This window comes from Triturus cristatus, chromosome 6, assembly GCF_964204655.1.
Source record: "Triturus cristatus chromosome 6, aTriCri1.1, whole genome shotgun sequence".
NCBI lineage: Eukaryota > Metazoa > Chordata > Amphibia > Caudata > Salamandridae > Triturus > Triturus cristatus.
In genome coordinates, this window is record NC_140589.1 from 260439282 (window position 1) to 260463396 (window position 24115).

The window sequence follows — 24115 nt, forward strand, 5'->3', positions numbered from 1 at the left end:
GAGGCGAGGAAACAATATATAGATGTTTACTCTGGTAGGAGCCAGAGTGCTAGAGAACCCTATAGCTAGGATGTTCATTTTTTATATGTAAAAGAAGCTGAGCTGTCCCTGTGACTTGTTATTTTAAGTTTTCTTATGTTTATACATGACGTAAGTGGGAACAGCAAGAATCTGTAAAAAATGTAACAGATTCTCTCTCCTCTGACATGCCGACACTCCAAATGCAGACATCTGCCAGTGGAGACTCCTGCTCTGCCATCATAGAGCTGTTATCCCATAGCCAGGGTCACACTTGTAGTCCCAGTCAGATGTCTACACAAACCCATATAAAAGAGCAAAAACAGAGACAACACCTTGTTGTCGGAGAAACATTGCCATAATTGTATTTAAACTTAGGCACAAGTAATGTGTTATCTTGCCAGCAATCCAAGGGTAGCTGGTGATGGTAGGATCTAAGCTGCTTGCCCGCCTGATTATTCACTGAGCTCCAGACATTTTCTTCATCGTGTGCTTAAACGTTCTGAGTCAGCTTCGCTGCAGTGATCCAAAGAGGTGTAAAATCATGTAGGATGTGTGTAGGTTGTGCAAATTCTTAGAGTTCTTGTTGCTCAATGAGTTTAATTTCTGATATTTATATGTTTCTAGTGTCTTCATTGCTTGATTTTTGCTCACGAGGAAGTGTCACTCATAGTAGTTGAATGTCACTCATAATTACACTGAAATTGTGAAAATGTCACACATAAGCAATCTTAAACCTTGGCAGCTATGGAGATCGTTCGCGTCGCCGGGAGTGGCAAGGCAAATATTGAAGTTCATTAATAGGGACACGTATTTATTTGTTAACTGCTGTTCAGTGAGGACGTGCCAGGGGGGCAAGTTGACTGCTTAATACGACAAGACACAGTGAGCATGCACCTTGGAGCATTGACATCAACAGCCCCCAGTGCACCACCCCCTTACCTCGGGTTAGTTCAAAGCAGAACAAAAGCAAGCACACAGCTGTTTCTTTATTAGCGCTTACTTGTCTTGAAGTTCCAGCTTAGTCTGGGAGACCGAGGATGCCAGCAAGACGGAGGCCAGAGTCCGACTGCAGCATTGTGAGTGCAGCGATTTCTGGCTCCTCAACTGCTCCCAGCCTCGCTCACTGCCCACAATCACCATTTCAGATCCTGGCTCCATCCCTTCTTCTCCTCCTCACCCCAGCTCCTCTGCTTTCCTCGAAGACCCAGGTGGTGTATAGTGCACCCGCTCAGGGTAGGAAAGAAACGGAAAGTGATTCATGTTGACTTTGTGCCAACATGAACCTAACCAATTCTGCAGCTGCTCTCAGCATGAGAGAAGCCCCAGGATTGGTTTGAGCAGGCTAACCTAGTGCTCCTTTTGAGCCTAGGTCCCTGTGCCTGCAATACCCCTCAGGTTAACACCAGCTGTGCGTTGTGCAGTGGGAAGTGCGCATGTCTAGCTGGCCGTCACAAGACAGCCGGCCATTCAGACATGTGCACTGGGCAGCCAGCTTCAAAAATCACTCTGATCCTGCTGCTGCCAGTCTGACCGCCCTGAAACTCTGACACTCGCCACTAGAACAGCTTGCACGTGCCTGAGTGCCTGTGATAATTATAAAGTAGTAACAATGGTATGGTCTAGAGGTTGGGGGAGAGTCACCGCAGGTGGGGTGACGCTCCTCCAGCCTTTAAAAGGAACCACCCGGGGGTCATATTAGATACAGTGCCCTGTGGGCCCAACTGGCCCTTGTGCACATTTTCTTCACACAGCGCCGTAAAATTTTAGGCCAAGTGCCTGTTTGTTTTTAGTTTGAGCCTGGGCAGCGCATGTGCTGCTCTGCGAGGCATGGTTGAGGTATGGCATGGAAGCTCTGCCCATTTCTCACCCATCTTTTTAATTGGCTCTTGTTACTGTCCTTTCGAAAACATTGCTTTTCATTTGTGAATAGGCTTAGTAGTCCCTCCTTGGTACTGCCTTGTCTGCATTTGTATCCTCTCATAACGACTGGACTTTTTACTTGTGTTGTTACACGGTCTGCTTTATCTAGTGGGTGAGCATTGTTTTCTTTAATGATCTTCCCTATTCCACCCAGGATGTTGCAGCATGCCGCAACCTTTTATATTATGTCATTTACTCATGTATTTTTTCATTTCTAGCACAGTCCGCTGTAACTACCGTGGCCGTGCTTATTTATTTAATTTACGTTGCGGTCCGCTTTCACTTGAGCAGCTGAGCTTATTTATTTAATTTACAGCGCAACCGCTTTCACTTTAGTGGCTGTGCTACAAAAGCTTTCTTTCTTTCTTTTTATTACACTTTGTGTAAAAGTGCCCCATAGGCACTTTCACTTTAATGTTGGCTGCGCCCCTTTCTTTAGACGATGCACCCACACTAAGGGTGGGTGCAGTGCTCCGCTCCGCCCGCGGAGTGTGCGTCGTACTGCCCACTTCGCGCTTCGCAAAGTAGGTGTAGCAGGGGCAGACTATGCACACCCCGCCGCGGAGCAGAGTTGCCCGCCGCCCGCCTCCCTCCCGCCCTCATTTTACAATTACTTAGAAACATTACATAAAGAAAAATACTTACCTGAGCTGCCGCGTCCCGGGGCTCCATCTTGCTGCTTCCTGGATAGCTTCTTCCTCATGAATCCACGGGCGCCCGTGCATACGCATTTCTCCCGAGAAATGCGCATGCGCAGGTGTCCGCGCATGCGCATTCGTGAGGAAGAAGCTATCCAGGAAGCAGCAAGATGGAGCCCCGGGACGCGGCAGCTCAGGTAAGTAATTTTCTTTATGTAATGTTTCTAATTAATTGTAAAAGGAGGGTGGGAGGGAGGCAGGTGGCGCGTAGTGGGGCTACGCAAAGTGTGCGGGTGGGCGTAGATTTGCCCCCACTCCGTAATGCTTCACGTAGCCTCACTACGCCCACTACGCCCAGGGCTGACCCACACACGCGGTCTGGTTCCTGGCGCACATAACCTTGGCTGCAGCGCACAGAGACCTTACACTTCCGCACACAGAGGAAAAAATTAGAGGGAACATTGGTGGTGACTGCCACCTCTGGCCTGTGAGTACCAACAAGGCTCCCCTGCTGATGACGACAAATGCCCCGGATGCCGAGCTGCCGGGCCTGAAGTTATCTTTTGCTTTCTGAGGCTGGCACGGGCCCCCACTACCTGGCCTAGGGAATGGCTCGTAGGTGCGGTCTGTTCGGGGACCAGCTTTGTAGTCCCATTGAAATACTGTGTAAGGCCTTGCCTGCGGAACTGCAAGGTGCTGAGGAGAGAGAGAGGGCACGCCAAGACGGTGCTGAGGAGAGAGAGAGGGCACGCCAAGACTGCCACCTCACCCCCTGTTTGAGGTCGCTGTGCTGCGAGGGAGGCTTGGGGGCTCTGCTTCTTTGGGCCAGAATACAGAGGCAGCCTCATGGGTGTGGGGACGCTGAGGTAGGCCCGCTCCTGTTAGCTGATTGCCCCCTGGTGGTAGTGGGGGCGGTGGAGAGAGACCCGGTCCCCTGCATGCATTGATGAAGAATCACACAGCGTGGTGCAACCGGCCGGCGATACAGCCAGGGACCTCACACTTCTGGACCATAAGGTCGGAGCGTGACCCATGAGGTCTATTACTGTGTGTGTGCCTGCCGCCACTGAGAGACCCCCTAGGCCTAATGTGAAGTGAGGGCCCATTGACTGACACCACCCAGCTGTTTATCATCCTATACCCAAGGTAGGAGCTGGGAAGCTACTTAACCTTATGCACCTAAATGCTACAGGAGGTGGTAGTGGACTTATGAGGGGCACACTCCCAAACTCGATGAGAAATTAATTAAGAGTGTCCAGCTCCCCTGTTTTCGCGGGCACTCAGCAGACAGCAGTGACGCCCCGGCGAGAAAAGCGGGGAAACCGATTCAGCAGACCTTATCCAGTGGCCGGGGGAGGACTGAGACCACTCCAGCTGTGGGTGCTGTGCTATGACCTAACTTTTGGCCCCATTGGACAGCATCCCACTATTCAATCCTTTTAATCGTGCGCTTCAATCTGGCAACTGCTCTGAGGAAGCTGTGCACTGGGTGGAAACACCCTTCCCTGTGACCGATTTAGCAATACTTGGGAAGGTGAACCTAAGGAGCTGCCGGGGATAGAGGTCCGCCCGCCTTCCCAAATTAAGCCGAATTGTGAGTCGTGAAAAACCTTAGGTGTCTCTCTTGAAGTCCTGAAGTGACTATCCCCATTGGCGGAACCAGTGGTGTTGGGGAAAAGTGCACTTACCTACCCCGAGGGAGGTGCCCAGACAACCTATACTGAACAAGTGCACCTTTTGCCTCTGCTTCCCGATGATCCTCGGAGCGACTGTGAGAGAAGCCGGAACTGCTGCTGGACCTTGCCTGGTACCGGGACTGGAGATCTTGTGATAGCCACTCTTGCCACAATGGTTAAGAATAAGGGTGCCAAGCCTGTGCAGGTCAACAAAATTGCCAACTATAACTTGTTGCTGCCACCTCCTGTTTCCACAGATGAGGGTGGAGTCAGATGCCCTGGGGACCACGCTGAGGAAGCAGAGGGTAGTCCCCCCTCTCTGGCGAATCTCATGGCAGCGATTCAGGGATCCAAAGCTGAAGTGGTCTACAAGATTGAAGCAGTCCCCATTAATTTCACCCTGCTCCACATGGATTTGCACAAGGTGTTACACAGTGTGGCCACGGGGGAACACAGAGGGCCTGTAGCAAGAGGTACGCTGCTTATACACCACAGTCTCTGACCTGCAGAAGCTGACAGCACACTTATATAGACACATCGAAGACTCCGAGGTGTGCTCCCGGAGGAACAATCTACGCTTTGTGGGTTTCCCAGAGAGAGCAGAAGGGCAATCCTCCGAACTCTCCTTGGAGAACCGGATCACTACTGCCCTTCTATCCAAGAGACTTTCTAAGTTCTTCAGAATCAAAAGAGCCCACACAGCGTTAGCTCCTCCACTGAAACCAGGGGCCTCCCAAGAGACATAATTGCCTGCCTGTTTCATTTTCGTTATTGCGACGCCATCCTTCAATGTGTCAGAGAGCAGGGGCTGCCATTATAGCAGGGAAAATCCATCTCCATATTCCCTGATTATACCCAACGAGTGCAGGAGCAAAGGAAGACTTTCATCTCTGTCAAGAAGAGAATGAAAGATATGAACTTGAAATATAGCCTGCTCTTCCTGGTAAAGCTGTGAGTCCAACATGGAGGATCAGCTTTATTCTTTTTTCAGCATGACAGAAGCCAGTACCTGGCTGGACACCCTCCCAAAGACCTTTGGTTGTAGCACAGATCGACAGGATCTTTAGCCCCCCAACACACACCAATAATCTGTCAATCTCTGGAAGCGGGGTATCAAGGAAGTCTGGTTTGAAGTAGTCAATCTGAAAAGATCATGGTGTGTCCTGATGGCACACTCTGGACCACATATATGGTTCCAGATACACAGGAGGCTTTTCTTTCCAGATGAAGTGATCCTGGCACAGCTAGTGACAGCATTGGCATGGGCTGAACTTTGAGGTTTGCACGACACAGTGAGAACTGTGTGAAATGTGAGTATGGGGTCTCGAGAAAATGACTTTTGAGCTCTCTGGGGTGGATTTGACTGAAAGTGTCTCAGCCTATAGACACATTTATTTGTCAATAAAGATCTTTACTGAACCGTTGTTCGGGGTAGGAGGGCTAATGGACAATTGAAACACATAATGAATGTTTACCTGGCTTCTTTATTATATTTACGAAAAGTTCTAGGAGAGAGTTATGAGGCACGGAGCGGGAGCTTGAGTGCGCTTCCACTCCCACGCTCTCTTGCATCCTGAACTCTAGCACAGCATCACGTATTATAACTTTGACTTGTTTCCGATTTGGTTTGGTTTGGTTTTTCATTTTGGGTAATAGGGTGGCCATTGCTTTTATGTTGAGATGTTATATCTTGCTCTTGTGCATCACAGGCCACACTAGTGTTGTTGACTCTCCTTTGTAGAAGGGTACTGAAGCAAAAGCTGTCTCTTTTGGAGCGTTGTGGGGGGATATCAATACCAATAGATGGCAGAATACGATTATGATAAGGAATGTTCGTAGTATTGCCCACTTGGAAAACGGTAGGAGGACACATGCCTATTTAAAACGCTGTAAGATGTCTATTGCATTTTTACAAAAACCCCACATATGGGGGTATTTTATACTATCTGTCCAAAAATGCTGGAGGGGGCCGCTATATGCCACTTTCTACTCCAGATATTCCCGTGGAGTGTTAATCTGAGTGGCCCCGGGAGACCCTTCCCTCACCGGTGCCATATCCTAGACCCAGAAGGCCAGTACATAATTCTTCATGGTACCTTAGGTAGGTAAGAGGTCTTTTTAATCAGTTTATATGCCTCTAACCATGATTGTCCTGACATCTACACTGCTGTGGCACAGGGTGCCACCCCTTATCTGATAGCTTCTATAATTCTTGCAGGCGATTGTAATTTTGTTCGTAATGGCGCAGTGGATTGTAGCCCACCCCGATACCACACCAAACAACACATAGGACAGCGGCATTACAGGACATGATACATGAATTACACCTTACTGACTTTTGGAAGGTCAGACATCCTCAAGTTAAACAATTGCCTAATTTCCAATGCCTGCACTCCTGGTGTCCAGAATCTTTTACCTACCTCGATATCTTTCGGATCACTCTCCTGTCTTACTGACTTTTGGGAGGATGACCATTAGATCACTCGGTGGCATCTCCGTGCGGAAGCAGTGACTGATCCTCCATTTGAAACTGTGGTAGCAGATTCACTGTCACATTATTTTCATGAGAACTGGGATACCTCTATGGATTGGGAGTCGATGAAATCAGTCATTTGCAGATCTGTCTGAAAACAACGTATGGGTTGCAGCTACTACTCGAGAGGGACATTCAGTAGCACGAGCGAGTACTGGGGGACCTAGAAAGGGAGCTTCCTGCACATCCAGATACGCTGAGGAATTGGTGTGAGACCCATAAAACTCTGACTGGCATGGATTAGAAAAGCATACCTACACTGCTTACAGACAACTTCATGCTGAAGGGGCCAAGACCGGGACAATGCTGGCCTGCCTAGTTAAATGGGAGGAATTCCCTCCACTAATTTAAAAAAACCATGTAGCCCATACTCCTGGATTATCAGTGAGGTGTTCCACTCCCATCTTAGTGACACTTATTCTAGCCGGGTGCCAAGTCAGTCATATGACATAGTGGACTACCTCCTCAGACGACCGTGACAGCTTATATAGACCCATTATGCGGAGATTCTTTCCGCGATCCGGGCTTTGTAAGCGGCGAAATCACCATGAAGCAACAGAGTCCCTGCTGAGTTTTATCGTACATACGCAGATATCCTGGTTGATAGGCTTCTGGAGATGTTTGAGGAGGCCCTCCAGAAGGGTAACCCCACCTCCCCATGCTACGTGAAGCCCTGATAGTAATGGTCCACAAACCTGGCAAAGACCTCACAAAAGCCTCGACGTACAGACCCATTTCCCTTTTAAATGTTGATGTCAAATTGCTTTGTGGGATATTAGCCCATCTTTTCCAGTGTCTCCCGTCTCTTAGACACACTGGCCAATCAGGGTTTATCCCTGGGAGGAGCACTTTACGTTACTTAAGACCGCTTTCCCATGTCTATCATACCTTGAAATGTCTTGATGATGCCTTTGTGTTGGTGCTCTTAGATATTGAACTGGCGTTCGAAGCTTTGAGCTGGCCGTATCTATGGCACGTGATGAGGAAATTTGGGTTGGCCTCTAAATGTATTCAGTGGGTTCAGTTACTTTATACTGACCCTTGTGCCCGCGTGTGCTCGGGTGTGGACATCTCGGACCAGTTTCACCTACACAGGGGTTCCAGACAGGACTGCCCCCTTTCCCCACTCCAGTTTGTGCTTGCGATGCAGCCTTTGGCTGAGAGACAGACTCCGCAGAACTCTGGTCCCCTGGGGGATCACAGTTGGGGAGACCACTCACGTGGTCTCCCTTTATGCTGACGATGTCCTGATATACCTCCACCACCTGACCCACTCTGTATCCATTCTCATGCAAGAGATACAGGAGTTCAGGGAGAGCTCTGGAATATGGGATATCCCCTCCAAAATTAAGCTCTACATAATAGGATCCCTGACCAGAGTACTGCTTGATAGTTTTCCCCTGTTGGACCTCTCCTGGGAACTGAGTGGCGTCTGATATTTGGTAATCCAACTATCGCCTACCAATGAGGCACTTTTAGAGTTTAACATTGGTAAAGTAGTACAGGGATTGCATGCCGCTGTAAGATTCTGGAGGGGATTGCCTTTTTCCATCATGGGAAAAATCACCTTTGTAAAAATTATATTGCTCACCAGATGCCTATGTGTACTTCAGGGTACTCTCTAGATGATCCCTACACAATACTTTAAAACAATTGACTGCCTCATTACCCACCTAATATGGGTGAACAGATGTAGACGGGTAGGACTTTCCACTTTGAAGAGACCATTGTCCCTGGGAGGTATTGAAGTCCCGCACATGGGGCTCTATTATACGGCGGCTCATTTACAGCACGCCGTCTCCTGGTTGGGTCCAAGAGATTCCTGGGAGAAAACCCTGTTGAGGAGCTCTCATGTGGCGGAAGGTGCAATTCCTGCATTGTTGATGAGCGATTCTTGGGTGCCCCATGTGATACGCCATGTGGCGCAGATGTGGGCGGGGGCAGTTAAGAGGGTGATCTGTCAAACTCCCTATGCCCCAGATTTACCGCTTTGGATTCTGAAGCATTTTCGCATGATAGCTGATTCTATGTTGAACCAGAGGTGGAAAGATGGGAGATGTATACTTTAGGGGACCTATACCCAGAAAGGCGGTTTATCCCATACAATACTGCAGTGGAGTCCTTTGAAATTGTCTATGGTCAATTTTTACACTATATGAAAATATCGGCTATGGCAAAGGGAATCTGGTCGACCTTTCCGGGTGTCCCGCCCAGCTCTGCCACCGTAGCTGCATTGCTGAGGTTGTCAGGATGGCAGCATCTGGCTTCCCATCTTTGTAGGCCGCTCTGCGAGTACCTCCCGGTGGAAACTCTTCCAATTCAAACTAATTGAGAAGGGTTAGTAAAGGAACCTCTATCAGGGAAGGGCTGGTTGTGTATTCTTGAAGGGGTCCATACTGCCAGCTAAATGCCAGGTTTAAGCTTATCCAATATACCTTTGTCCATCAAACATGCCTATCCCCAAAGACCTTACATACCATCTACCCTACACGCTCTGACACGTTGTGCCGAAGCTTGACAGCTGATTTTATACATATAACATGGAAATGTGTGGCTCTCGCACCCAACTTGCTGATTGATCCTTGATAGTTTAAAAAGGGCCGCTGGGTGGCAGATACTGCTGGAAATACGCAATGTGATATTGGGCTTGATCCCCTCTCCCTTAGGTGGGATCTTAGCAGGAAATTTGTCCTCTAGGGTCTAATCCGCGCCAAGTCCGTGCCTAGGGCCAACAACTCTGAACCGTGGCCCCCACCAATTATTAAATATACGAGTGGTGTTTTGCGTGCCTTGGACAAGCAAGGTAGGGAAAACTGCTGTGTTATGCGTCTTGGGGTTAGCATGGCAAGCTGTGCTTGTGGTTTTTTTCTCTCCCACCCTGAACCAGTCTCGGCCTTGCAATTACCCCAGCGTCCAGCAAACGGCATTGCGCATGAACAATCTATGCTCTTTGGCGGTCTTATTAATGCCAGATCATTGGGTAAGCATAGGTATGAAATTACTCACAGCATAGAAAGCCTGGGTCTAGATATACTATTCATAACAGAAACCTGGGCAGATGCCGCATCAGATCCTGACTTTATCACTGCAACACCTGTTGTGTTTAGAGCAATTAGAGTGGACAGGTCTTTCAAACGAGGAGGTGGAGTAGCTATTATTTTTAGGGATCATTTTCTGGTCACACACTATCCCGTTTCTACTCCTTCGTACGAAGCTCTCCATTTCTTGTTTACACTCAATCCCAAAGTGACTTTCAAGGGGATTCTTCTCTATCGTCCTCCAGGCACTCGCAACACCTTTTTAACTAATCTGGACACTTTGCTTGAGCCAGTTATTTTAAATTCAGATTTTACTATTCTTGGAGACTTCAACTTCCATCTGGAAGAGTTAGAAAATAAAGACACAATGGGGTTATTAGATACCTTAAGATCACTCGGACTGACTCAACTGGTGCAGTCACCGACACATATAGCTGGACACACGCTGGATGGTGTTTTCTCTTCAGCTTACGGCCTCACGGTAAAGGAAATTCTCCCGCTACCATGGTCAGATCACTCATTAATTAAGTTCAGTCTTCCCTTCTTTAGGGTGGGAGAGGGTGACACTACCAAACGGCCAATTTCCACCTGTAAAGCTTGGAATAAAGTGGACAAGTCATCCCTTTATACCTACCTGGAAACCTTTCGCCCTCTCTTTCAGGACCAGGTGGACTTAGCCGTCACTAATTATACTAATTGGATTTCGGGCGCAGTTAACGCCTCGGTTCCTTCAAAAACACATTCAGCAACAGGACTAAGCCTTCTGCCCCCTGGTTTTCTGAACGCCTTCGGAAAGAAAAACAGATGTGATGCCGTTTAGAACGACGTTGGCGTTTAAACTATGATGAGCCGGGTAAATTAGCTTACAAAATAGCTTTATTGAATTATAAAAAACTTCTTATCTCAGAAAAGAAAAAATATTTTACATAGCAGATTGATTTGGCTGCTAATTCACCCAAGGAATTGTTTGCGGTGATTAACAAACTGGCTATACCCAACAACACAGGCAGGAAGATCAATCAGAAATTCTGCAACGACATCGCAGACACTTTTAAATCTAAGGTTTTAGAAATCTTTCAAGCCTTCAAGGAGGCTCCTGACTCTTGCCCTCTACCACACCCATGTGGCTCAGACACCATTAATCACACTTTATTTGCGTTCTCCCCGGTCTCCTTAGATGAAGTAAGAAAATATGTATATCAATCTAAGTCAGGTTCACCACTGGACCCATGTCCACCGACATTCCTCAAAGGGCTGGCAGACTTTGTGAGTCCAGGTCTCACAGATATTATCTGATGTTTACCTCTGGTGCCTTTCCGATCAGTTGGAAGGAGACCTCTATCTTGCCGTTATAAAAAAAATCTACATTAGACGCCACCAATGCCACTAATTACCGACCTGTCGCTAGACTGCCTTTGCCTGCGAAAATAGTGGACAAAATTATGAACAATCAATTGTCGCAATTTATTAACGCGAACAGCTTGCTCGATTATTCCCAGTTCGGCTTCCGCAAAGATCATAGTACGGAGACCGCACTGATCAAAGCGTCAGAGGAGATCAGAGCAGTGATGGATGGAGGAGGCGCGGCGGCTCTCGTGCTTCTTGATCTATCTGCCGCTTTCAATACGGTGGATCACTCCCTCTTGCAAAGCTGTTTGGAGAAGTTGGGAGTGGGAGAGGTGGCACGGGCACTTCTGGCCTCCTTTCTCACTGATCGAAAATCCACGTATCTATCGACGGTTTCAACTCAGACCACTATATTCTACCCTGTGGCGTCCCTCAGAGCAGCTCGCTGAGCCCTTCATTGTTCAATATCTACGTCTCTTAACTGGCCCCTCTTATCCAGGAATTTGGGTTCAACCTGACCACTTATGCCGACGACACCCAGATTGTGGTAGCGGCACATAAACTTCAACATTCCCCGGCCTCGCAGTTTAGATGCTGCATGAGTGCCATCAATAGATGGATGACGGCACACTGCCTTAAACTCAATTCCAATAAAACGGAAGTTTTGATTTTTGGCAGTTTGCAGCCCCCTGGAACAATTTGTGGTGGCCAGCGGAGTTGGGCCTACCACCAAAGCCAGTGGCTAAAGTAAAGAATTTGAGAGTACTGATGGACAATAGACTGTCATTTTGCCATGAAACGAATGCCGTGGTGTCTGCTTCACATTTTCTCATAAAGAAAATAAGGAAAATATTTCCGTACATCCCCGACAATACCAGGAAAACAGTAGTTTCTTCCCTTATTCAATCCAAATTAGACTACTGTAATGGTCTATATCTTAACGCCCAGAAGCAGTGTCTGAAGAAACTTCAGATGATTCAGAATTCGGCAGCTCGCCTTTTGCTTGACATTCCCAGACATAGTTCAGTTTCTAATGAAATTCGCAATCTGCATTGGCTCCCAGTACCAGGTCCATCTTTCCTGCAGAATTATTTCACATGGTATCAACCGACCAGACACCTTCGGTCTATGGGGGCACGATTACTGCGGCTCATTGGGGAGGCCGTAGTTTTTTCTATGGTGCATCGAAATTGTCGAATTCCCTTCCCTCTCCTTAGGAATGTTAGTTCCTTGACGGTTTTCAGAAAGCAACTAAAAACCTGGCTTTTTCAGTATTAGGTGCGAGTCTGCGGCTTGCATTTCCTAGCGCCAAGACACCTCCGGGTAGTTGTGCGCTTTTATAAATCTCATTAACATAACATAACATAACATAATGTTTGCAAAACGTCAAGTAGCAATAAAATGGTTAAGTGTTGAACCCCCTAGACATAATGATTGGCTAAGGGACATCTCTGAGTGGGTCACAGTGGAGAAAGCCAGGATGAAACACGTCCGTCACAATGACAAACTAGAAAACGATCTTAGAGTCTGACAGCAATGCTTGCTGACCTCAAGGGACCTTCCACAAAGGTACCCACTGGATGACCGAATGATGATCAACGAAACTAGAAGAAGGCCAGACATATTGTGTTATTAGTGTCTGTACTGACTATGTAATCTGCATGGTGTGATGTCAATTGAAATGCTTTGTACAAGAGCTGGGTGGGGAGAGGGGGGATGTTAAATAAGTTTAGATGATCTTTGCTGTGATATTCGAACTAAGTGTGATATGTCTTTGACTTACAGTATTATTACTGTTTGCCTCCACTCAAAACTCAATAAAGATCTTATTGGAAAAAATAATAATATAATAATGATCTGACCAAGGTTTGGGAGTCCCATTCCCACATTAACAGCCTGACAGGTTGAGGCAGTTATATCAAGGGAATGCCCCACTATTTTGGTGGGGCCTTTAGCAATCTTTTGAAGGCTGAAAGGTGAGCTCTGGTCTATAAATTCCCTGACTGCTGTTGCTTCATAGCCTTCGGTTTACAAATGTATATTTCCTAGTAATAAAGGTTTTGCTGCCTGAAATACATATGAAAAAATAAATGTAGTTAATGTGGAGAAATAGAGGAGTCAGAACCTGGTTGCTGATATACCAGGGTACAGATAATGGAATCAATTTTTGATATCTCTATATTTACTAGAAAGAGCTCACTGCTAGAATGGAGAGTGATATCAATCAAGGAGACATTGAAAATACTTTTGAAAATAACTGCCACTGAACTTCTTGTCGTACCTCAACAGCTGGGTCTTGGGCCGAACTGTGTTTGCGCCAGGGTTTAGCTATATCAACTAAATCCATAGAATGCTATAAGATCAAATCTTTAATCTCAGCTTTGTTTTTGACCAGTAATAGAGCATTCATCATCAAAGCTGTGCTGCATTACATCTGCTACTAAGTTATAGCAAAGCCCCGTGTTGAGCTTGGCCTATCAGTACCCTCGTGTTAGATCAATCGTAGAGATGAACTGGAATGATCCCAGCTTTTCTAGGACATCCACCCTGTGCATAAGGTAGCCGTCAACATTGGTGATCAGGTTGACGCCTTCTACAGTCCGTACAGAACCTGGTGGTCTCATCTGCCTTGGTGACCAGGACAATAGCACTCGCACAGTCACTGATGGATTTGGTGATAGTTCCCAAAGCAAACGTCTCCTGTTCATCCCTCCTAATGTGCACTAGTGCTGCTGCTGATGCTTAGTAGGGACAGTAGTATATTTGCATGTCATCACCAGTGTCCACTTGGTGCTCAACTCTCTCCACCTTGTCAGGCAGACTAGAGATGTGTCTTTGAATGTATGAAGCACTTGCTGCAACTCCTTGAGGCACTGTGAAATTTTCTGGGAACTTCACGGAGTCAAAGGTGGCAGTTATATGGGAGGGCAAGGTCAGTAATCGGGTCAGCCTCCTCATCTGGATATTCTTGGCCACAATTCTTGAGTACCTGAACTGACATCAACAAGCTGCTATTGCTATAGTTCATCTCTACCATACAGGAGACTATAGACAAAGAAAATACATGGGAAAATAATTGGGCAACCTTGGGAATAGAAGCGAGGACCAACCAGAAGGGTCTGGTAGTGGGCAATGAGAACAATAATGATTTTGTGATTTTTCTTCCCATCTCAAGCAACATCTACACAGCCACCAAACACACATGACCCAGCAGCATCGGGCAGAAGAGCAATGGTAATAGATAGGATTGCAAACACAAGTAACTGAGATGACAGCGTCCTAGGGGCAGAAGGATCCCAAAACCCCAGATTGTCTTCCTGTGCCTTCATTCTTGTGAATATCTTCTGAGAGCTGTGCTCGCATGTCCGTGGCTTCAAAGAGAATTTCCTGCCTCCAGCTCATTCAAGTTTGCCCCATTAGTATTTAAAGGTCTTCCTGAGTTATGCCCTCCATTCTGCCTTGCATACTCTCAAATGTGTTTTCAATTTAAGTAATCTCTGCTTGATTCCCTAATGCTCAGTCACCCTCCTTTGTATTGTTAAAGCCGCCAACTGTGATGCAAGCAATGGAGCAACCCTCCCTTGTGGGCACTGAATATCTGACCTCTAAGAGAGTTTCCCTTATATTTCTGACCCTAGCACAAGTATACAACACACAATAGTGAATACTAGATCAAGTAAGCATACATACTATTTGCAGCCCTTCCTCGGAAAGCATATGTGGAATCCAAGACAACCAAAGCCTGGTGCTGTGAGTAAGTGTGGGCAATAGCTTTCCCTTTCCAGATATGGGCCCATGACCACAACAGCCTTCACTGCCTTGCAGAGTAAGTTATACCCCTAGGGAACCCCAACAATATCTCCCAGTAAGCACCCCCTGAGGAAGTTGCCATACTATAACTCAATGGTATCCCAATGAAGAAGGGGCTGGGGTAACAGGTATGATTATGGTTCAAGGGTGTGGGTGAGTGACACCCACCTCTATCTGGTAAAATTGAGCATACTTGCCACAGGGATGAGAGGGCCACTTCCCTGTGAAAGAGAATGACGTGAAGGTTCTGCCCACCGGCCCTCCCCTACCTGGCTTCCATTTTGTTATCCCAGTGAAGTGGGGATTTTACAGGCCCAAATTGGAGACCTGGTCTGCAAACACAGACCAACCTCAGCTAACTCCAGAATTCCATTCATTAATACATAATCTATACACCCATTTCACCATGGAGTCTCTCACTGTCTTTTCCCAGCTCTTTAAGTATTCTAAACATGCCATGGGAGAAAAATTGATATTTAAAAGTGGACATTCCACAGAGAGTAAAGTACCTTCAGCAAAGAGCTCAGATCTTCAACCACACATGGTGTGTCTTGACAGTGATCCCGTGTCACACTGTGAACCTATATTCAAAAAGGGGCAGTGTGAGATGCCGTGCCTGGTGTTGTGGATAGCCAGGAAAGGCCCCTTGTTTCATATTCCCTTTCTTACCCAGATACAGAGAAGTCAGTACCATTGGTGCCCTTGAAATATGGTTGGAAGGCCTTGTTGTGTCTTCTACTAACCCTTAAACTTTGTTTTCTGCAAATGAGAAGCCTTTTCACAGCAACAATCTCGAATTTAAGCAAATAACCTGTCAACTCCTGCTTTTTTGTATTATAAGCCATCACCGACTACAAAGCAATTATCCAGTTCCATCATTTGCTTGGAGTATCTGCATTTTAAAGCTATTTAGGCCTCTGCTGGATATCCAACTGCGAGCTCTGGATAAGGCACCTATCTATTCTCCATGTACACAGCATTGTTGATTAGATTGACATTTGCCAATGACCAGGCATTACACACCAAAGTGGTTACTCCAGATCCAATCTTTGGCCCAATCCATTGTTGAAAGACAATGCAGTATGCCCATAGTTCTTGTGAATGAGCAATGATCCATTCTCTTGAGGAACCAGTCCCTAATGTGCTATAGGGGGGAATTATTTAATGGTTTTTCTTCAGTGCCTGTGATCTCCAAATTTATATAGACATTAAGAAATAAAAGAAATTGTGCCATCCCCGAGTGCTGCCGCATTTTCCAGTAGATGTTGGGTGTTTGACCTCCTGGATTTGTCCTCTGAAAACCCGCTCTCTTTCACCCTGGAACATACAGGCAGATACCGCATCCTGCAATCGTGTGGAAACTGTGTAACAGGGAGAGTCCAATATGAATTTATCTAATGTGAGTTTCCTTTGCTGATAGCATTAGTTGTGACATTTGATGGACGTTTCCACGGTCCAGATTGCCTGTTATTTTCAGATGTATAAAATATTTATTGTCTTAAGCCAAAGCAGTTTCTTATCTGTGTTCAATATTAACAAACTAGGACAAGAAGTCCCGACTGCAGTAATTGTTCAGATGCCAAACAAATAGTGCTACTGTGGAAATGAGCCTTTTTAGGGGCCCACCGGTGCAGGGGTTCACCCTTATCTGTCCACAGGTCCTTAAACCAACAAAGTAGAGATTGGCACTGAAGCTGGAATATCAAAGAACAAGTTTATTAATCACTCATGAGTGGGACTACATCAATACAACACCCTCAGGCACTGTATGAGGTAGTACAAGGAATACAGAAACCAAGGGTCTTTTATACCCTGTTTATCGCTGAGTAAGCATGGAGACTCAAATAGAAAGTACAGGCATACAGGAGAGTAGCTATCGACTAACATGGGCAGACAGAAATCACTTGGTCAGCAAAGTGGGATGGGAGACAGAACTGCTTGCATCAGTTGAAACAGCCTGACAGTTACGTTCTAAGACAGGTGCATTCTAGCAACTACAGGCCTTTCTGAGCATACACAGTGCTCTGGCTCAATACTGAAGGAGTTAACTATAGTTGATGACTCAAGCAAAACAGAAAGGCAAGCAACAGTGAAGACGGAAGAATCACATGGCTAACAAAAATGGATGCCACAACCAAAATGGCTTCAGCTTATGCTAACAGCAATTTCTGCGATTTCCACACTACAGCTATCTGCAGAACCAGACATAATGACTTTGTTGATGGAAGTACTGAAGCAGGTGGCAGAGACGTCCACTGCATGTCATTGCACTCCAAAAGCCAGATCACTTGTGCATGATTTCCTAAATGTCCAGATTGTCCTAGGTTTATATGTTGTAACTTAACATCCCAAACCAGAGATATAAGGCTCGCCAGTTTCCACTAGAAAAGGTCACTGGTGCTTGATGAGATGTGAAGGCGAGTTAGAACATTGGTGATAGGTTGTTGCTGTTGGCAGTAAGATATGCTGCAGCATTCTTTATCCAGTTACCAGATGTAGTGGAAGCTTTAGGTACAGACCCATAAAGTCGACCAGGTGTGTCCGAATAATATCCTCTCCAACAACACTGCACTCAGATTCCAGACGAGAAGGCATAACATGTCTCAAGATGCACTGTTGGAAACATCAGGTCTCAGCAGCAAGGCCTGTTAGAGGAGCTAACGGAGCTCATAGTCAAATATAGTTCCCGGATTCTTCAGGGCTGAAATAGATGGGCCAAAAATCATTGATCCCCATAGCTCAGCAACTTGATCGTACTGACTATTAATTTTAGAACGTTATGTTGCATCCAAGAAACAGTGGTAGTGAAATAGGCACTCGATGGGAGCGTCCTGCAGCATGGTAGGTGTGTCTGAAGTACTTGTGCTGGCTCTTAGCAAGATCTAACTATCAGATGAATAGATATACTGCTGCTTGTGGCTACAGATAACCTGATCACACGGCTAACACAGATGTTAAGCAATGCTAAACCTGCTGAGGAGACCTGAAGTACCCTTGAGCTTATCACTCTAGCAGTAGAGGTAAGAAGATGGACCATGATTTGTCAGAATTTTCTGTGTTCTGCTTCATAAGCCTTCTCAACCAGGAGCAGCCTACAAGATAAATTATTGGCAGAGAAGGAATCTGTCGTCGTTTCAGTGGTCCTCCACTGAAATGTGCCTGTCTGTGTGTCTGAATTGTCTTGCTTCGCATTGTCGGAACTCAAGTGTTTTCAGTAAATCCTTTGTGTCTTAAACTGTACCTTTAGATATTTATCTGTGTGCTTTAAAGTCATCTGGGTATCATGGTCATCTTCTGAGAATGTGCAGTTTGTCAGTCATTATCCAACTATCTTTCAATGCAGACTTCAGTTGTTTCTTTTAGAGAAGAGAAATTAAATTTTTCTTTTTATCTTACACTTCTTTGAATCTCCATTGTATCTCTCTGCTACATCCATTGGGCGAAGACACCCCTCGGACCTCACACAGATTTAGGGACAAAGGGAAGTGCTTGCTTCATCAACTTTCCAGTCTAATTGGTGTCTTCAGTGAACACTAAATTGCTAAAATATAGCCCTAATTGCAAATATATATCATGCTTACTGCTTATCTTACCACATCTGTAATAATTTTTAATTTACAAAATTTCCTGGTCCAGGTATCTAAGAAGTACAGCGAAATTGAGGAATTTTACCAGAAACTGGCTCTGCGTTATCCACAGATACCTCTACCCGCGGTACCTCGCAAGGTGTTATTTGTTGGAGAGACGGATATCCGGGAGCGAAGAGCGACCTTCGATGAGATCATGAGGTTCATCTCAAAGGAGGAGATCCTCACTAACAGTGCGGAGTTTCTGGAATTCTTAGGTAACTGGAACAATATTGTCTAAAATGCAGAATATAAATGCTGCTAAATATTCACAAGTTGGAAAGTACCAGTCATGAATTATTATTGATCTCAGCATTACAGTTCCTGATTCCTAAACCTGTTTGGGGAGGGTAGCTCCATATACTTGCTTGAGTTAACAAACTAGGGCACTTACTGATTATCAGGAATTCCCTTGGGTAGCACCCTCACTTTTACAATACATCAAACATCAGTTTCAGAATGGAAGAAGCAATTTGCTTTCGAGTTATATGAACATCAGTAGTAGAAAACAAGTATTATTTTACACTAATATTTTAGTTGGTGAAATTATAGAAACAAGACATTTCAAAGTTAAAAAACAAGTAACGTGCATTGTATTCAGTTAAAAGTCACCGACCATGTGAGCTAAATATTGTGCTGATCTAAAAACAAAATACATTAATCAGCGTTCATAATACACCAATTATTTTAATGATAAATAAAATAAATGATTTATTGTAATAATGGAGAGGAAATGTTGTACTGTATGCAGGCAAGATTGGAGATGTAAACAAGTAGTTTTATACGTCTTGCGTCGAAGGGGTGTCCCAACCTCTAACTTCTTCAGCTGACTAAAATGGCTACCTGTCTGAATGGACCTAGTCACTTCGGAAAATGTTGAATAATCATTACCAAAGCCAATGAGTCTGGCATTGGCTACCAGCCTTTCTGCTTTGTCTGTGCTTGTTTTGTGTCATGGTTTTTGTGAGGAAAGTGTTTTATTTTGTGGAGTGTCTGTGCGACCTCGCTGTGTAGTAAACTCACAAATCTGCCTTGGGTCCTGTCAGGCTCATTTGTAAAACCATTACTCAATCCTGGGTAGATGTGGCTTCGAGCAGTCAGGCTTTAACAAAGTAACAAGTGCAAAGCATTTAGAAGTAGCAAACAGTTCAATTAGAAGAAACCATGATACACAGGAAATCTGACACCAATTAATAACAAGCATTGAAAATGCAATAGGTCTCGCCTTTGATTAAGTTAAAGCCATTTGCTTTGCTAATGGTATTGTATTCTAGCTTTGCATTATTTAGTGTATATTTGTGATATGTTGTAGTTGTATGTAGTTAGAATTGTTTTGTTGGCTGTTTAGTAGTTTAAAGCATAGCGTTAGTAGGAGAAGAGCAGTGTTTCAGATTTGGGAGGTGAATGAATAGAAGAATAGTATGTGTGTTAATTTCGTATAGTGAGGATTACAATAGCATGAGGCAGACGAAAGGGGCGCGGGGAGAGCAAATATATGCACATATCACAAATATACACTAAATAATGCAAAGCTAGAATACAATACCATTAGCAAAGCAAATGGCTTTAATTTAATCGAAGCCAAGGGCGGTTCAGTGAAGGGCTGAACAGAACCTACATGTTAGCTACATGCTGGTTTATTGGTGAGCAGCAGTGGGTTTGAAAGTGGCTATGACATAGGATCAATATGTGTTATACAAACTGGCATTTGTCATAGAGGGCACCTTAAAGTGCTGCAGCCCCCCACTCCGAAAGGTTGAATGACAACATTATTAATGTGCCCAAATACGTCACGCTTGAACCACTTAGACTTGGGCACAAACGAATTTCACGCTCAAAATGGCGCAGTCTTTCTTCTGTTTTGTGGAACACGGTAGTGAAATTCTGTGCACTGTGTATTGCTAAACTTACAATAACGAATAGGCCAGAGTACTCTGTTAGGAAACCACGTTCCTGAAAATCTGACTCAGTTTTACATTCATTTCCATGTTGCAAGGTCAGAGTAATCAGCAGTTGCTACATAAAAGCAAGCATTTACAAATAAAATGAGAGCTAAGAATAAGAAGAGTGCAGACAAGGGGGTGGAAGGAAAGGGGGCTTAACAACAATGAGGAGATGGTGGGGAAAGAAAGGATAGGAGCGAGAGAAAATGGGCAGCAACAAGGGGAGGGAGGAAGTACCTGAAGCGACAAAGAAGAGAGTAGACAAAAAACGCTGGGGTTGGTTTAGCAGCAAACAGGGCGGTGGAGATCTAGGCACGGAAGAAGGCTATGGTAACAAGTTGTTGCTATTGTAGAACGTCGTGCTTCGCACCAGGAATGCCTCTCGGGGCTTACCAAATAAACTTAAAAGCGAGCATGACGAGCTGAAAATAAGCAAGCCCAAATACGTCACGCTTGAACAGCTTAGACTTGGGCACAAACGAATTTCACGCTCAAAATAGCGCAGTCTTTCTTCTGTTTTGCGGAACACGGTGGTGAAATTCTGCGCACTGTGTTTTGCTAAACTTACAATAACGAATAGGCCAGAGTACTCTGTTAGGAAACCACGTTCCTGACAATCTGACTCAGTTTTACATTCATTTCCACGTTGCAAGGTCAGAGTAATCAGCAGTTGCTACATAAAAGCAAGCATTTACAAATAAAACGCGAGCTAAAACAGTGCTTCTGTATAAAAACAAACTGTGTGCTCCGAGGCGGGGGGGGGGGGGGCTGAAGCATGGAGAGGCTCCCTGAGCGGATGTGTGCTCCGAGGTGGGGGGCTGAAGCGAGGAGAGGATGACCGAGCGGTCATAAAGAGCATGCCGACAGCGCTGAAAATGAAAAGAAAAGAGTGCCTACTGTGTTTTAAAGGAGAGCATGTAAAGCAGACAGTAAACGATACAGTCCCAGTGGGCGGGGCCAAAAGTGGACAGGGTGGTAACCAGGAGGGACTAAAAAGCCTCCGAGACAATAAGAAGACTACGTTTTGTATAAGCTATGACGCAAAATGACACGCACCAAGAGAAATTAGGGCGGAGACGAAAGTTGACTTCTTAAAGGATATTGATTCCAAGAAGCCCTCGCATGGCGAGTGCAGCGCATGCGCGCTGCAACGCCAGGCAAGACCTAAAAATAGACCTTATTTTTATGAATTTCTAGACATGAAGGTGTACAAAATCCACCCGAGGGTTTCAGAGATATAAATTGTTAAACAAATCGCAAATCACTGCTTTTCACTCAAGCATTGGCAACTGCTGTGACAATCGGTTATTTTTGAAAACTTTTAGAAAGGTGTGTTCACTACTCCTGCTCACTTTGTACGACCAACTCTTGCAGGGAATTAGTCACTGGGTCAATAACGATTGGCAGGACAGTTACCTTGCAGTCAAATCTGTCTCCAGTCCTGTTCCAGGTTCAATAGAGTTGTCCTGATGCAAGAGATACAGGATGCTGAAGATGCTGGAGAATGCTCAGGATACTGATCCAGTGATTGGGGGTCTTCCTGTGGCTACACCCCGGTCCATGGTCATGGTGGTGCCACTTTGGCCACAGGGGTCGATGTCCCTCGAAGTCTGGGTGAAGGCCAGCCAAAAATCATTTGCCACTCGTCTCTCATTACAGTGAAACTAGCGATTTCCTTTAACTGGGGCTTTTGTCCATCTTCGTCGCTCTTGGGCGACCAAACTACTCTGACAACTCTCCCGGGTCCAGCAGACTCAGGGCAAATTTTGAACATCAAAACCTAGTCTCCCAAGCTACACTTTGACTGTCAAGCAATTGTAGCTATGAAGTCAGTCTTCTTTAGCTTTTGTATCCATGTAGCTGTACCAGGAAGTAAAAAAACTGACTATTTGAGTCATTTCTACTTTCTGTGGCTTGAAGATGACTTTTCCTCGAGCAGGGCACCAGAGGCACAGTCCTCTCTTTGCTAGCCCCAGAGAAGCAGGTACAGTGCAGTCTTTGATACAGCCTCTCTTTGACAGGTCCAGGGAACATCTGAGCAGTCTTTCTACCACCCTATCTCCAGTGCAGATGTGATCTGAGGTCTGGGTGCCAGGGCTGACACTTTTATGCCCAGAAATTACACTGGGGGAATGTGGTGACTACTAGTCAATGGCCTCTCCCCTGATGACTATTTCCTGCAAAGTGTGGCATCTATCTTTCTCAGGCTGCAATATTCTGCCCATTCCCAAGATGGCAGAAGGTCTCTCTCGGTGTGTGGTGCTTGGTAGCCCATCCTAGGGGTGTGGCTACCAAAGGGCTACACGCCCGGGGGGCGTGACTTGCCGTGCCGCGGAATGGCTGCTTGCTAAGCGAGCTCCGCCGGCCAGGGATTAATCCTGCATTTATCCGCACAGAGGGGGAGTATCCACGGTGCAATTCTACACCTGGTTTGTTACCGGGAGCTGGAGGTGCTGACAGTTTGATCCGGGGCTCACGTTGCCCAGTTTGCGGCGAAGGGTGAGCTGGAGTTGAGCCTAGCGGGCCAGGGAGACTCCTGCCCTCTGGAGGGCGGCGCGCCAGTGAACTGTAATTGAGGCCGACGTCCCAGCTAAGAAGCAGGCTGCGACTGGCTGCAGTGGCGGTGTAGCGAGTCTTTCGAGGCGCGTTTGCCACGGAGCCCACCGTGAAGCGACGCTGACACAAGGAACGAGGCTCAGATCCTTCAACATCTCCCTGGAGCCTGGGCGGACGCACTAGCCGGTCACGGAGGGCACGGGACAATTGGGGTGGCCCTGGCGTCTCCCCGCCGCCAGGCCTTGCAGCCACGGCGCCCTCTTTGTCTTCTCCCATGGGCGCAGGCCTCCTGGGGCGCCGGCCCGACCTGTTTGACGTTGGTGGGGGGAGACGGAACCGGTGGGATTGCTGGCAGCAATGGCGATTTGGCGGTAGGTGCGGGCCTTTTCAGAAGCTCTGGGCGCCATTTTGTGTTCAGCTGCGTGGGCTCTAACTGAGCGGCGGCCGGTGGGGTCTCGTGTCTGGAGCTGGACTCTGTCTGTGGTGCCCACTGTGGGGATTCTATTGGCGCTCTGAAGGGACAAGCTGCGGGGTTTTCTGGCTGGCCATACCTGTCTGTGTTGTTTACACCTGTGGTAGCATTGTTGATCCTCTCATCGCCCCGCAAGGACCCTGGGCTAGACTGAGGAGCCGTCTGCTACCGGGCGGTGGAGTCTGCATGGGGCGAAGGTCCTGGCTATATCGCAGCGCTTGGAGTAACCGGCGAGTGGAAGTTGAAGCAATGGTGGTAGAGGTGTTTGGCTGAGGCGCGGGGGCGCCTGAGCGGCTGTGCTGTGTTGCTGCTGTGGGGGAGCCCTTTGCTTCTGGGGTGCTGTGTGAAGGGCATCCGCTGGCAGACGTGACACCTGTGTGGTAGGGCTGAGGCCTTTTGGAGTGTGCTGGACGCCCATTCCCGGCGCGTGGCGCCTCCCGAGAAGTTGCTGCTGGACCAGTGCGGTTCATGGTACACGGCCTATTCTCCACGCAATGGGCAAGCAGGACGCCAAGCAGCACAAGCTGAATTTTGA

At 46.5% G+C, this 24115-nt stretch overlaps 1 protein-coding gene across 1 annotated transcript in view; it reads left to right on the forward strand.

Annotated features, from left to right (window-relative positions):
- The window catches only part of HS1BP3 (HCLS1 binding protein 3), a 375233-nt gene that overhangs the window by 115349 nt on the left and 235769 nt on the right, over nucleotides 1-24115 (forward strand). The window contains exon 3 of the mRNA XM_085610620.1: nucleotides 18620-18827. Coding sequence (XP_085466746.1) covers nucleotides 18620-18827 — 208 coding nt within the window. The remainder of the gene's footprint in view (nucleotides 1-18619; nucleotides 18828-24115) is intronic.